Source organism: Canis lupus, chromosome 8, assembly GCF_048164855.1.
Source record: "Canis lupus baileyi chromosome 8, mCanLup2.hap1, whole genome shotgun sequence".
Classification (NCBI taxonomy): Eukaryota; Metazoa; Chordata; class Mammalia; order Carnivora; family Canidae; genus Canis; species Canis lupus.
Window position 1 is genome coordinate 20,443,523 of NC_132845.1, and position 13,225 is coordinate 20,456,747.

Genomic DNA, 13,225 nt, shown 5'->3' on the forward strand with positions numbered 1-13,225 from the left:
AATCTTGAAATGTTGAGTTATTTAATCTGCCTTTGAGAGAGAATTTATCTGGGGAAAGCCTCATTGGAAAATCCAAAATGGTGTATCTAAATCCCTAGTCTATATACGCTCCTACGATATAGGAGCAGCAATTCCAGTTGAGCAAAAAGCTGCGCTCGTGTCTGCAACCCTGACCCGTGCTGCACCTCAGTTAGCTTCACAGAGGGAGCTGCCTTCATTGCGTTTGGAAGATGATTCTCATCTTCCCCAATTTTCAGGATCCGACCACGGTTCTTCTTACACTGAACTGCAATTCCCAATCTCTTCACCATCTCTAGCAGGCAGCTCCTCTAGGGTAGGCGGTCCACTCCATTTCTCTCTGGAACCCTCCATACGTAGCCCCAGTTCCCAACATCCTGCAGGCACTACAAACCGAGTGTTGGATGAATGAACAAGGCTCCCAGGTATGCTAATCTCATGTTTTTCTAAACGTGGGGAAAACTGCCAAACAAGGGAAAGGAGGAATTTAGAAAAGGAAAAAAATCATTTCCAGATTTTTAAATGCGACGTAGTGGAGGATACAGGAACTTTTTTTTAAAGTTCCCTCCTCCACAACCAAACTTGAATGTCTGAGTTATTTGAAGGGCATTTTTGGATATAACTCTCGGTTACACATCACTTGGAGTCATGAAAAGGAATGCGTGGACATGTGCCGTGGTATAGGCTGTGCATGTCCCTTCCTAGAGCAGAGCTAAGCACACATCTGGGGCTATTTAACAACTGATTGGAAATTTCGCCTTCTGATTTCCAGTTAAATACTGGGCACAGGAAAACAAATAGCACTTGTTTTTCACTGAGCCTTGTCAGTCATCCAAACTGCAGTGCAGACCAGAGAACTGCCTGTGGTTTGGTGGCAGAGGCCCAAAATATTTAGATCTTTTTCCCCCCAAGTTTAAGGAAAAGGAATAAACCAGATTTTGGCAACACCAGCTTCTTCACCCACCCCTCCCCCTCCTCTCAGAAATACAAAACTAGATTTTAAATGGTAAGCGTATTCCTGGTATTAATTTACATTTTTCATTAGGATTAAATTTTGATTTGTTTTTATTCCAAAGCCAATAGCATAGTGTTTGGTTTCTCTCATTTTTTTTCAGCTGCCCTGCCCTGATATTTACTTGGATTTGCTGAAGAGGCAGTGTTCAGATTACCATTTTCTGTTTCCAATTAAATTGGGATATAATATCTAGCAGCCGTATTATCAAAGCATCATAGAGTCTGAAAGCCAGGAGGACTTTTAGAGACTGGCTAGTACCACCTCCTTACTTCAGAGATAAGAACACTGAGACCCTAGGAGTGAAGTGATTTTGTCCAATGCCACAGATCTAGTTAGTGGCAGTACTACTGCGTAGTACTCAGACCTCCTGATACGCAGGCCAGGGTGTTCAGCAGAAACAAAAACCTGAGTTACCTCTGAGCAGGGTTGCCTCATAAAATACAAAACAGATAGTTAAATCTGAGTTTCAGGGATCCCTGGGTGGCTCAGTGGTTTAGCGCCTGCCTTCAGCCCAGGGTGTGATCCTGGAGACCCAGGATCGAGTCCCACATCGGGCTTCCCACATGGAGCTTGCTTCTCCCTCTGCCTGTATCTTTGCCCCCCCCCCCCTCTTTCTCTCTCTCTCTCATGAATAAATAAATAAAATCTTAAAAATAAATAAATAAATTTGAGTTTCAGATAAACAATGAATAATTTTTTAGTATAAGTATGCCCCAAATAGTGTATTGGGCATACTAAAAAGAACTATTTGTTGTTTATTTGAATTTTAAATTTAGTGGGCATCCTATAAATCTGTTAACTCTGGAAATCTTACCTTAGAAACTAATATCTTCTCCCACTCCATACCTCTACTCAAACATACACACGTATACATACATTTCTTTCTTTTTAATGTAAATGTCTGGAAAACATAAATTGCAGCACAGTAATCCTAAGAACGAGTGAAATTGGAAGAAGTTGCTGCTTGTTTTCTGACTTTCCTCATCTGAGATGCCTTTCTTCCCTATAAGCACGTAAAACAACTAAGCTTGACATTAAAAGGCTGGCCAAGGCCTCTGGATTAGACATTTCATGTCTCGTCTTGAGAGTTTCTGCTTGTCCCAAGGCTGTGTCTGTAGACCTTGCAGGAGGATGCACTCAGTTTCAAAATACAATAAAACAAGATTAAAACCAAACGAAATCAGATACATGGGATAAAGTAAAAAGATACATTTTTAAATCCAGTCCCACTGATTTTTACACCTTAATCTTTAAAAAGAGTGCTGAAGCAAATTTTTTTCTAACTTAATTGAGATATAATTCACCTATTATAACATCCAGACTTTTAATATGTACAATTCAGTGTTTTTAGTATAATCACAGTTGTAGTCCAGTCATCACTATCTAATTCCAGAACATTTTTGCCATTCCCAAAAGAAACACTATGCCATTAGTAGTCATCCCTCATTCTCATGTCCCACCAGCCTTGGTAATCACTGATGTACTTCTGTCTCTAGGGATTTGCCTGTTCTGGAAACAAATGGAATCATACAACATGTAGCCTTTTGTGTCTAGCTTCTTTCACTTATAATGTTTTCAAGGTTCATCCATGTTGTGCTATGTATCAATACTTCATTCCTCTTAGTGGCCAAATAATATTCCACTGCATAAATATACATTTTTTAACCCACCTATCAGTTGATGGATATTTGGATGTTTCCACTTTTTGGTTGTTAAGAATAATGCTGCTATGAACATTTGTGGGCAAGTTTTTCAGTAGACATATGTTTTGCCAATTGTCTTCTAAAGCACCATTTTACATCCTGCCAGCCATTCATGAGGGTTCCAGTTTCCCTACAACCTCAACAACACTTGTTATTATTTGCCTTTTTTATTAGAGTCATCCTAGTGGGTATGAAGTAGAATCTTGTTGTGGTTTTAAATTTGCATTTACCTAATGACTAATGAAATTGAACATCTTTTCATGTGCTTTTGGCCGCTCGTGTTTTTTCTTTACTGAAATGTCTATTCAAATTGTAGCATATTTCTTTTTTTTTTTTTTGTAGCATATTTCTAAAGACAATCTAGCATTGTCCAATCTTTTTCTTTTTAAGCAAACTCAAGTTGACAGTTCAGACATTTATTGCCCAGTTGCGCTATGCTTTTTCTTCAGTGTGGAAATAACTGCATAAATAAGAATGAGTTTTTGTGGTCCTCCTAAGAGATTTTTCTTTGTAATTTCAACATGACAGACTGAGAGACTAGGGTTATTCCTATTTCTAATTGCATTGAGGGACAACTCTAACGACTCAATATCCTCTGGGCCATCCATATACCCTACAAAAGAAAATCTATACAGCTGTGACAACTCCGTCATTCATGCACACAAGGATGTATGTGTGTGTGTGAGAGACTCATACTCAAAGACTCACTACTTGACAATGAAACAATCACTCCTCACTCCACTCTCATTTCCAAAACAACCAGATAAAGGAACGGCACTCACAGATGAAACTCAATCCCACTCTCTCCCTGCCTGACCTGTTCCTTCTTGCTTATACTGTGAAATCATAAGAAGGACTAGAATGATTTGACAGAAAAGGCCAGATACATTTATCAGACACTATTAAAGTATAATGTCTTTAGTCACTCCCATGGGTGACTAGTCCCTGTTAACTAATTATGAAAGGCTCTCTTTTTAAATCTGGGTAGCTATAATAATGCAGATGTGTCAAGTTAAATTAAAAGGTCATCCTGAACAGAGGAGAAGATATCATTGCTTCAAGTTTTCTCACCACCCTACTTAAAAAAAAACAAGAACAAAAACAAAAACAAACAAACAAAAAAACCCCAAAGTCATTTAGTATTGTAACTCTACCTGGGAAGTAAAGACAGTTCTAAGACAGTAATGCTTATATATACATCTTATACTAAGAATCAAGAGACTGCCTGTTAGGGTCCCTGGATAGTTGAGCGTCCAACTCTTGATTTTGGCTCAGGTTGTGATCTCAGGGTTGTGAGACTGAGCCCTGTGTTGGGCTCTGTGCTCAGTGGGAAGTCTGCTGGAGATATTCATCTTCTTTCTCTCCCCCCCCCCCTCCGCCCCCCGCCGTTCTTCCCCCTCCCCCCATCCTCTGCAACCTTGCACTTGCTTGATAACTTGGAAGAAGACAGTGATGGAGATGGCTAAGCCTCAGCTTCTGAAAATTCCATGGGCCTTCTGAAGTGTTTATAAAATAATGTAATTATCTTATCTCCAAACTTTAACTCTTAACTACTATAAATGGATAAACAGAATTCACCACTGGTTTTCCATCTAGCAGCAGATCCCTCTGCTGCAACAGCTGTCCAGAGGATAAGCAGACCCTGAAATCCCTTTCCAGCTACACAGAGCAAGGGAAGAACTTGCCTTGCCTTCTTCACTTCACACACTCTTTCTCCTAGAGAGACTTACCTAGCTTGTGAGAGAGCTTGCATCACTCATCCATTGACCTGAGAACCTCTAGAAACAACAGATGTTCCACCTTGAAGAAATGTGCAGATAGGAGAAAACCATTCTCCCTAAAGAAATCCTGCTGGGGCTTTCAGCAGAGTTCAAGGGTCCCCAAATTTAAATCCTTGGCTTCCCCCAATGCTGTCTCCCCTGTGTTGGTAATTTTAAGTTCATTGTTTGATCTGCAATTTCCTTCCATGGCATTAATTCCAAATAGGGGTGATGTCAAATTGTTTACTAAAGCCATCTCCTTGTGTCATTGTTAGTACATTTTAAACTGATGCTCCAGAAACAATTCTCATATATCTCAAACAAAACTAAAGCAAATAAATAATGATTAGAACTAAGATACTATCTATTAAAACTCATGGAGTGGTAGGTTCATGCAGAATCTCAACAGTGACCAGTACAACTATGATATGTGTGGCCTCCACTTTACATCTGAACCTGTAGCCCAGAGAAATAGGAACTCCTTTCAATCTCCATCAGGCCAAGCCAGACATTTATAATTAGAAATATAAATTCAACATCCTTCCCAAGTGTTCTCTACTCTGATAATAAATAGTCATAACAATAGGAGGGTAACGTCTATGAATAGGATCAGGCACTGTACTAAACATGTTACATGTAGTCTCATTTAATCAAGATAACAACCCTGTGATGCAGGACTGTTAATTTTCCTATATTATAAATGAGGAAAATCAGGTTCAGAGAAATCAAATAATTTGCTTTGAGTTACTACTTGCATTCAAAGGAGGGTGGGCAAAGCCCTTGCTCATACCCTCTCTCATAACCTGCCCAGGGTGGTAGCCTCAGACAACTACTGAATATCTGCAGTGTGGCTAGTATGCCAAAGGAACTATATTTGTGTGTGTGTGTGTGTGTGTGTGTGTGTGTGTGTGTGTGTTTAAATTTCATTGGGCAGCCTGGTGGCTCAGCAGTTTAGTGCCTTCTTTGGCCGAGGACATGATCCTGGAGTCCCGGGATTGAGTCCCGTGTTGGGCTCCCTGCATGGAGCCTGCTTCTCTCTCTCTGTGTGTATCTCTCATGAATAAGTAAATAAAATCTTTTAAAAAAATGTCATTATTTACGAGAGAGAGAGAGAGAGAGAGCGCGCGTGTGTACACACAAGCATGGGGAGGGAGGCACAGAGAAGAAGAAAATCTTTGGCAGACTCGTGCTGAGTGCAGAGTTGGATGCGGGGCTTGATCCCAGGAACCTGAGATCATGAGCTGAGCTGAAATGAAGAGTCAGATGCCTAACCAACTGAGCCACCCAGGCACCCCAACATATTTGTTATTTTGGTTAATTTAAATTTAAATAGCTTGCCCATAACTAGTGCCTTCAGTATTGGACAATACAGCTCAGCATTCTAAGGGTTAAATGTGCATAAGAATTTATGATAAAAGCCATTACAATTACTATCACAAATACCTTTATTACAGGAGATTGACAATGATTATGAGTATGAAAGAGCCAGTCTGGGGTAAGAGCTTATAGAGTATGTCCCAAGGTTTGAAAGACTATCACTCAATTTGATTTTGTCCAATGGTTCCTCATGACTAGATTCAGGTTAGGTGCATGTTGGGCCAGAATACAACATAAATGATACTGTATTCTTTCTCAGGTTATCACATTTAAAGGCATACCATGTCCACCTGTACCATATTGTTGATGTTAATTGTGATCACTTGGTTGAGGTTCTATTGGATATCTCCACTGTATGCACTGTTTTTTCGTTTGTTATTAAGTATTTTGAGACTATGTAAATGTACTATTCCTCAAACTCCCTCCACCTTTGCTATGTTTAAGCTTTTTTTTTTAAAGATTGATTGATTGATTGATTGATTGATTTGACAGAGAGAGAGAAAGAGAGCACATGAGCAGGGGGAGGGAGGAAAAGAAAAAGAGAGAGAAAGGGAGAGAGATTATCCCAAGCATTCCTCACTGATCACAGAGCCTGATGTGGGGCTTGATCTCATGACCCTAAGATCAAGACCTGAGCAGAAATCAAGAGTCACTTAACCAACTGAGCTATCTAGGTGCCCCTACTTAAATTTAACTTATTTTGAAGACTCTTGCTCAAAAAACTTTCACTATGATGATTACAAATTCAGGAATTTCTAACTCCACCATTCTTTCTATTATTATTGATTGGCATTTTACAATAAAGAAGGGCTGTCTCTTATCTCTTTTTACTAATTTATCTATCTACTTATTAGCTGTATTGATTATGGGCTTCTACTTTATTCAATAGGTACCTTGAATTTTTAGAAGTATTCTTCAAATACAAGTGACAAGAAAATATACACTTGAATTTACAGTCACTAATTAGGCAAAGTTTGCTCACTATGCAAAAGAAAGACTATTAACTAAGTCCTCTTCTTGTTCTGGATGCTCTGGAGCAGAGGTTTAAAAGCCTAAGGCTCTGCAGTTAAGGACATTAGCATGGAGCTCCAGCAATAGACAACATGAGTTATCACTATGAAGGGCAGTGTTGCTCATCATCAGACATGATATCATACCCCAAAAATTCCATCCAAACAACCCATCAATTTCTCCACAACTAGCAAACTTGAATGTTCTGGCAAACTCAAAAGGACATGATTTACAAATAGTAGGTAATATTTGGATCTTTCCACAAGAGCTGGGTTCCAGCTTTTTTATAAAATACAAATGTTTTCATTTTGGAACGCTCTGTGTCACTTTCTCAACAAACAGATCCTCATATCAGAATGTAGGCCTGTGTTATATACAAATAGAATGGGTTTGTGTGTATTTATTTTGTGGCCAGAGACCACACACCTAGTGGCTATTTACAATGTTTACATTACTCTTGATGCCACCAGAGGAGTCTCAGAACTGAGACCAAAGCCCGGGCCACACAGAGTATGAGTGCAGGTCCGACTCTAACATGAAAACTAGACTGGACCCTCCAGCCATAGAGACCCATGTGCAGTTGCAGTGTTTGTCTTCTGTGACTGCTTATCTCCATCATCCAAATACCACTAGGAGCATTCTTCAAATTTAACACACTATGGACTCTGGTATTGTTTCAATGAAATAAGCCTTAATTTTTTAAAGACTTGTAAAAGTTTTGGGACCATTGTATCCTTATGCTAAGGACACTTTGGGAGAGTTTCAAACACTCACCAAGAAAAGTCTGGAGACCCCAACTGCAAGCCTCTCTGTCTTCAGATGCCAGACCAGGGGCTGTGGAGAGTTGAGCAGGAACACGACAGGCTTGTGATGAATGTGGACTGAGGAGATGGGATTTAGGTGCAGAGTGACCTAGGAAGGAACAGAAAGAAATCTTAACAGTGGCTTTCCATTAAAAAAATCACTTAGCGCAGCATCTGGAATACTTTTTCACACGTCTTCATTAAGAGAAGCTGTAGTTAGTTCAGATTCTATGGATAAGATATATTAGGTTGGACTCGATGATACTGCCAATATCTGGTCATTTTTTTACTACAAAAATGGCTACCCTGTGTAATTCAACCCGCACTAATCTCAACCAAAATATGATTCAGCTCCCAGTAATAGTGGAACACAAATAAACAGAGCACTTTTTTTTTTTCTTCTCAAAGTTAGCAACAGCAGAACACAAGTTACCTTCCCTCAGGACTGTCCTCTCCTTCAAGGCAAATGATTAAGGTAAAAAGTGGGATACCGAATCCCCTGGGAGAAGGTCATCCCTCCAGATTGCCAGAGAGAGCACTTTCTTCTCTTCCAGGTGAGCTCCAACCTCTACAAAATTAAGCAAGTTCTGCCAAAGAAAAGTGCCGAAAGCTAAGGGAAAGGGGGCTGCCAAGGGGAGCTGCCAGTGCTTTCATCATCCCAGCTATTAGCTGGAAGGGGTTTTCCAAAAAGTGAAGCATAGAGAACACAAAGAATAAAAACTGATTTGTATATAAACCTACTTTAAAAAAAAGAAAAACAGGGAAGAGAACCACAAGCCTGGATAAGAAAACTGTGACCAGTTGTGACAGCAGATCAAGGACTATTGTAAGTTACCACTGTCACCGTTAATACCATCAGGAAGCATCTACGAGGACAGCTGGAAACAGTGGGTCCCACCATATCTTCTGGGAGCACACCAGCCAAGGTAGGTTAACGTGAACACAGAAAAACAAAAGGGTGCCAAAGGAATACTGAACAGATGCTTTCATATAAGCCTGTCTCATACTGGCTTTCTCTATAGGAGGGTGAGGCAAGACCCAAGAAGCACATATTTTAAAAAGTTGAACTCACTCAAGAGCACCAGAGAGTGATGAGAGGGAAAGCACAAAAAATGACTTTAGTTGGCAAGACACAGATCGAGTAATACACTGGGAATAACAGAACATCTCAGGCCTAATCCTTAGGAGGACTAAATGGCCTAGATCTATGATCTGAGTCTAAATAGCCACTAGGGATAGAGCACTCAAAGCTGGACTGCTTTCTGTCTTCCAGTGGCTGCTGGTCCACTTTGATCTCCATGTATCTCTGCCTTTTATTGTAGGGACTGCCTATGAAACCGATGTCACTTATCACAGTAGCCTCTCAGGTCGCTGATAATAAGGCAACAAACTTTACTTTCAATACCCATGCCTCAGCACATGGTAGGTACTCAGTGAGCACCAACTAGATATTTAATTTTCTAATTTCCAATACCACAAAAGCACTTCATTCTATTAATAATTTACGTTATGGTATTTACATACCATGTCCACTCATTAACTGTTGAGTGTGTCTTAATCTCTGAGACTGCAAATACTCCATAGGGCAAAGATCTGTCTTACTTTAATACTGTGTTCAGGGGGATCCCTGGGTGGCTCAGCAGTTTAGCACCTGCCTTCGGCCCAGGGCCTGATCCTGGAGTTCCGGAAATGAGTCCCATGTCAGGCTCCCTGCATGGAGCCTGCTTCTCCCTCTGCCTGTGTCTCTGTCCCTCTCTCTGTCTCTCTCATGAATAAATAAAATCTTAAAAAAAAAAAATACTGTGTTCAAACAGAGTACTAGACACTTGTTTAAATGATAGATTTATCACAGCAAATGCATCAATTTATGTTACCTAAAAAGTTAAAAAGGCTGAATATGTTACTTGGTTCAAAGGGACTTAGCTAGCTAATTTACAGAAAAATTTTAAAACATGAGCAATACTATCATGTGCTATTTCTGCAATACAGCTAGGATCACTTTTTACATTTGGCATATGCAAAGTACTAAAAGTAGAGTACTAATGAACAGTGATGTCAAGTACAGCTATAGCATAACAACACATTGCTTGGTTGTACAAACTCTACGTCACGGCATTTTGCACAGCTGTCTGCATCTAGAAGTAAACAAATTAATGGCCACTGTAAATGAGAGAGGCTGCCAAAACAGAGCAGGGGCAAAGAGTCAAACTGTATGTAGCATCAACAGAGAGATGCACACTTCAGAAAGCACACACCATGGAGAGTGAATTAAAGAGAGATGAAATCATTACTTGTTCAAGAGTACCTGAAAAATTGCTAAGAAACACTCTGCCATGAACAGTATGTGTCAGTAAAAAGTTTCCAGAGTTACTCATTCCAAAACTGTTTATCGAGCCCCATCATGGCACAAAGAATAGCCACGTGTATCCGCAGAGGGTACATCAACTCTTTTCCTGGTGATTTTCTTTGCTGCCCTCAGGCATACCGCTCTTGAAGTGTGTAGATAAAATAGCAATAAACATATATCTCAAATGAACAAGAACTTTTTTTAAAAAGAGAACTTAGGAAATGAAAAGAAAAATGTGTATGAGACAGATATTGGTGCCGGGGTCCAAAATTTTCCAGATGGTCAAAAGTGTCGAGGCCTGGCTCACACAATCAAGGAAAGATTTCTAGGAGCCACAGCTCTGAGCTTTCCTGGAAACGGCTCCCTCTTCAATATGTGGCAGCGTCTGGCCAAGATGAATCCCCGACTCTGGCACACAGGGCCCAGGCAAAACCCCAAAAACCATCTGGCAGAGAAAAATTCACACTATGATTGGGAAATTAGAAGAAAAACACTCAATACTTTTTTAAAAAGATCATCAGGCAGGAACAGAGTCCCCCCAAGCACCCACTCACCCAGTCTCTCAGCATCCTTCCTTTACTAGAATAAATCTTGCTGAAAGGAAGACAAGAGGACAACCAAAAACAACCAACAAAAGAATGAAGGTTTTTATATCTCCCCAAACGATGGGAAGAACATACCCGGAATACCTCTGAAAGAATTCCTGGCTCAGGTGCCTACTTTCTCTCAGGCTGAAAAGAAAAGGAAAGGAAAGGAAAGGAAAGGAAAATCCTCTTTAGAACCAACTGCAGCTCAGGATAGACTGGTTACAAAGATAAGAACATGCTGAAGGTTTTCATGGGTAGATCACTGCTCCATGATCATGGTCTGAAGACCAGAGCTGAGGCAGACTGCAGCAAAGAAGTGGGCCATGGAGAAATAACACAAGTGGTATCTGATGATTCCCAGCTTGGCAATCCAAACGGATCAATCCTGTGCTAAATTTACATAAAGAGTCACCACTTAGTCCATGGGCTTCATGAGCAATAACAAACTAAACCTAGGGGTTGTGTGACTGGAAAGGCTGATGAAACCAAAGGGGATGCACCCCCAAATGAGGGAACAATGACTAGTCTCTAAATTGGTGGCTTCTGTGTTAATCTTTGGCAGTAACAAAGCATTTGAGAACCTATTGCAAGAGATGAGCCTTCTCACCACACACAAAAACTCCCATATGCACACTACATTTTGCAGGCAATGTCAGAGAAAATATATTCCCTGTAGGGCCCATGAATTCCAGATTAAGTACCCATTAACCAAGGTTAAGGAGGCCACTGTAGAACAAGAACATTCTAATGGCAGAAATAGAAACAAAATGACTCCATGTAATTAAACTAGAGATCATACCTCTGATTTTAACGTCAACCTCTCAGAGAAAGAACTTAATGGATGGCAACTCAGAAGTAAAACACTTGTCCATGCAGTTTCTGGGGTTTCAGTGACCTCTTAAAATCATATTGACTGCAAAGTGGTCCATAAAGCCTCATCTAAGAGTTCTGCTCTCATCATGTTTGTCTCAAATAGTCCTGCATTTCAGTCTTCCTAATGGCATGAGAAAATGCAAGTAAATCTAATCTATCACATCCCATATGTAGACACTGTCCCTCATACATTGCTGATCCTTCCCCTAAATGAGGAAAAGCTCATTGGTTCTGAGCTAATGGAAGGCTAATCTGTTCTATGACATCTATTTATACTAGGTCTTCTGAGATTATCTGTATCCTTCAACAAACTACAGATGTAATTAATGTATTTCTTCTATTTTATAAAGAAAAAAAAAAGTAAAACTCAAAGTAAATCTTTTCTAAGTACTTGCCTGGGGAATCTGAATACAATTTTGACCAAAATCAAGGCCAGTTCTAAGGAGCATAAAGCCTCTGGGTGGAAAGACAAACTTCCTATCTCCCATTTAGGAAGAATGTCCTTGCCCATGTTATCACCAGAAAACAACAAGGACAATTTTCTCTGAACCTTGTTAGGGTGAAGACCTCTCAGTTTTCCAAAAATTATCTTTGATAAGCAAAAACTACATATTGTCTCAAACTCTGTAAATCACTTTATGAAAATGAATTATATACTTACAGGAAAGAAAAAAAACCCTCCCTATATGGAAAGATGCCATATGAAAATTGTTTTGCATTTCTAAGGGTTCCGAGTAGAGATGCAAGATATTTCTAACATAGTGATTTCAAAAATTTCCTATTAGTTAGGCCCCCCCCACACACACCGACTCCTGGGGTTTGTTAAAATAAACATAAGCAAAGCGAGCAAAACAACTGATATAAGAGTTAAACAGCTGTCTGATTTTGCTAACGTGTCAGTGAGGTTCCATTTCAACATTTCTGATTCTTGTAACAGTCCCTGTGGACCCATGAAACAATGAAGTCATCCAAAACACTACCAGAGAGACTCCTGTTCTCTAAAACCAGACCAAATGCTCTGAAATGGATGATCCAACAATCAGTTTACTAAGAAGACAGATAAGAAAAGAACTCTAGCATGAAATCACACCCTGCTCTGTATATAGCCATCATCTATCCCCTACTCAGAGGTAAGGAGACATCCTCTTAGCAACACTGTTGGTAGTAACTGCAGACATCTTGAATCTGGATCTCATAGCACCCTAAGTCACACAGACATCCGGACAATGAGACACAAGTCTATTTCAGTATGCTGGGGTACCACACTGAACTCCAATTTCACTTCTATTTGAGCAATATGGCTTTTAGGAGCTCAAATCTGAAACGTACCCATTGCCGTGAGCAGGAAATAGTAGTTAGTAGCTGCAAGTGTACCCAGTCTAAGGAACCCCTCCAGCTGACATTTTATTTGCCATCGCTTGTCTTTTGCCATTTGGGAATTGGTATAAAAAGACTCCCTTAAAATATTCTTGGAGGGGTGAATGTGGAGCTTTTAAAATTTTTCCTGATTATTTTTACATTTCTTTGAATTTATAGAAAAACATCAATCAGTTGGTACTGAATTCAAGGAATCTCTACCCCCTAAGTGTCTCCACCCTCACCCAGAGAGTCCACCAATCATTCTCTCTGGTCTCAGCAGCACTGGGGTCAGGGATTTCACACTGCTGTGGCAAATGATACAGAGCTCTTTTTCCCCAATGGTTTTGTCTTGAAACCATTTAACATGATGAG

At 40.0% G+C, this 13,225-nt stretch overlaps 1 protein-coding gene across 5 annotated transcripts in view; it reads right to left on the reverse strand.

The window, feature by feature from the left end:
- TGFBR3 (transforming growth factor beta receptor 3) overlaps positions 1 to 13,225 on the reverse strand; it is a 194,068-nt gene that overhangs the window by 65,986 nt on the left and 114,857 nt on the right. For all 5 annotated transcript variants that reach the window (XM_072834466.1, XM_072834464.1, XM_072834462.1 and 2 more), the window contains exon 4: positions 7,659 to 7,796. In XM_072834466.1, coding sequence (XP_072690567.1) covers positions 7,659 to 7,796 — 138 coding nt within the window. The remainder of the gene's footprint in view (positions 1 to 7,658; positions 7,797 to 13,225) is intronic.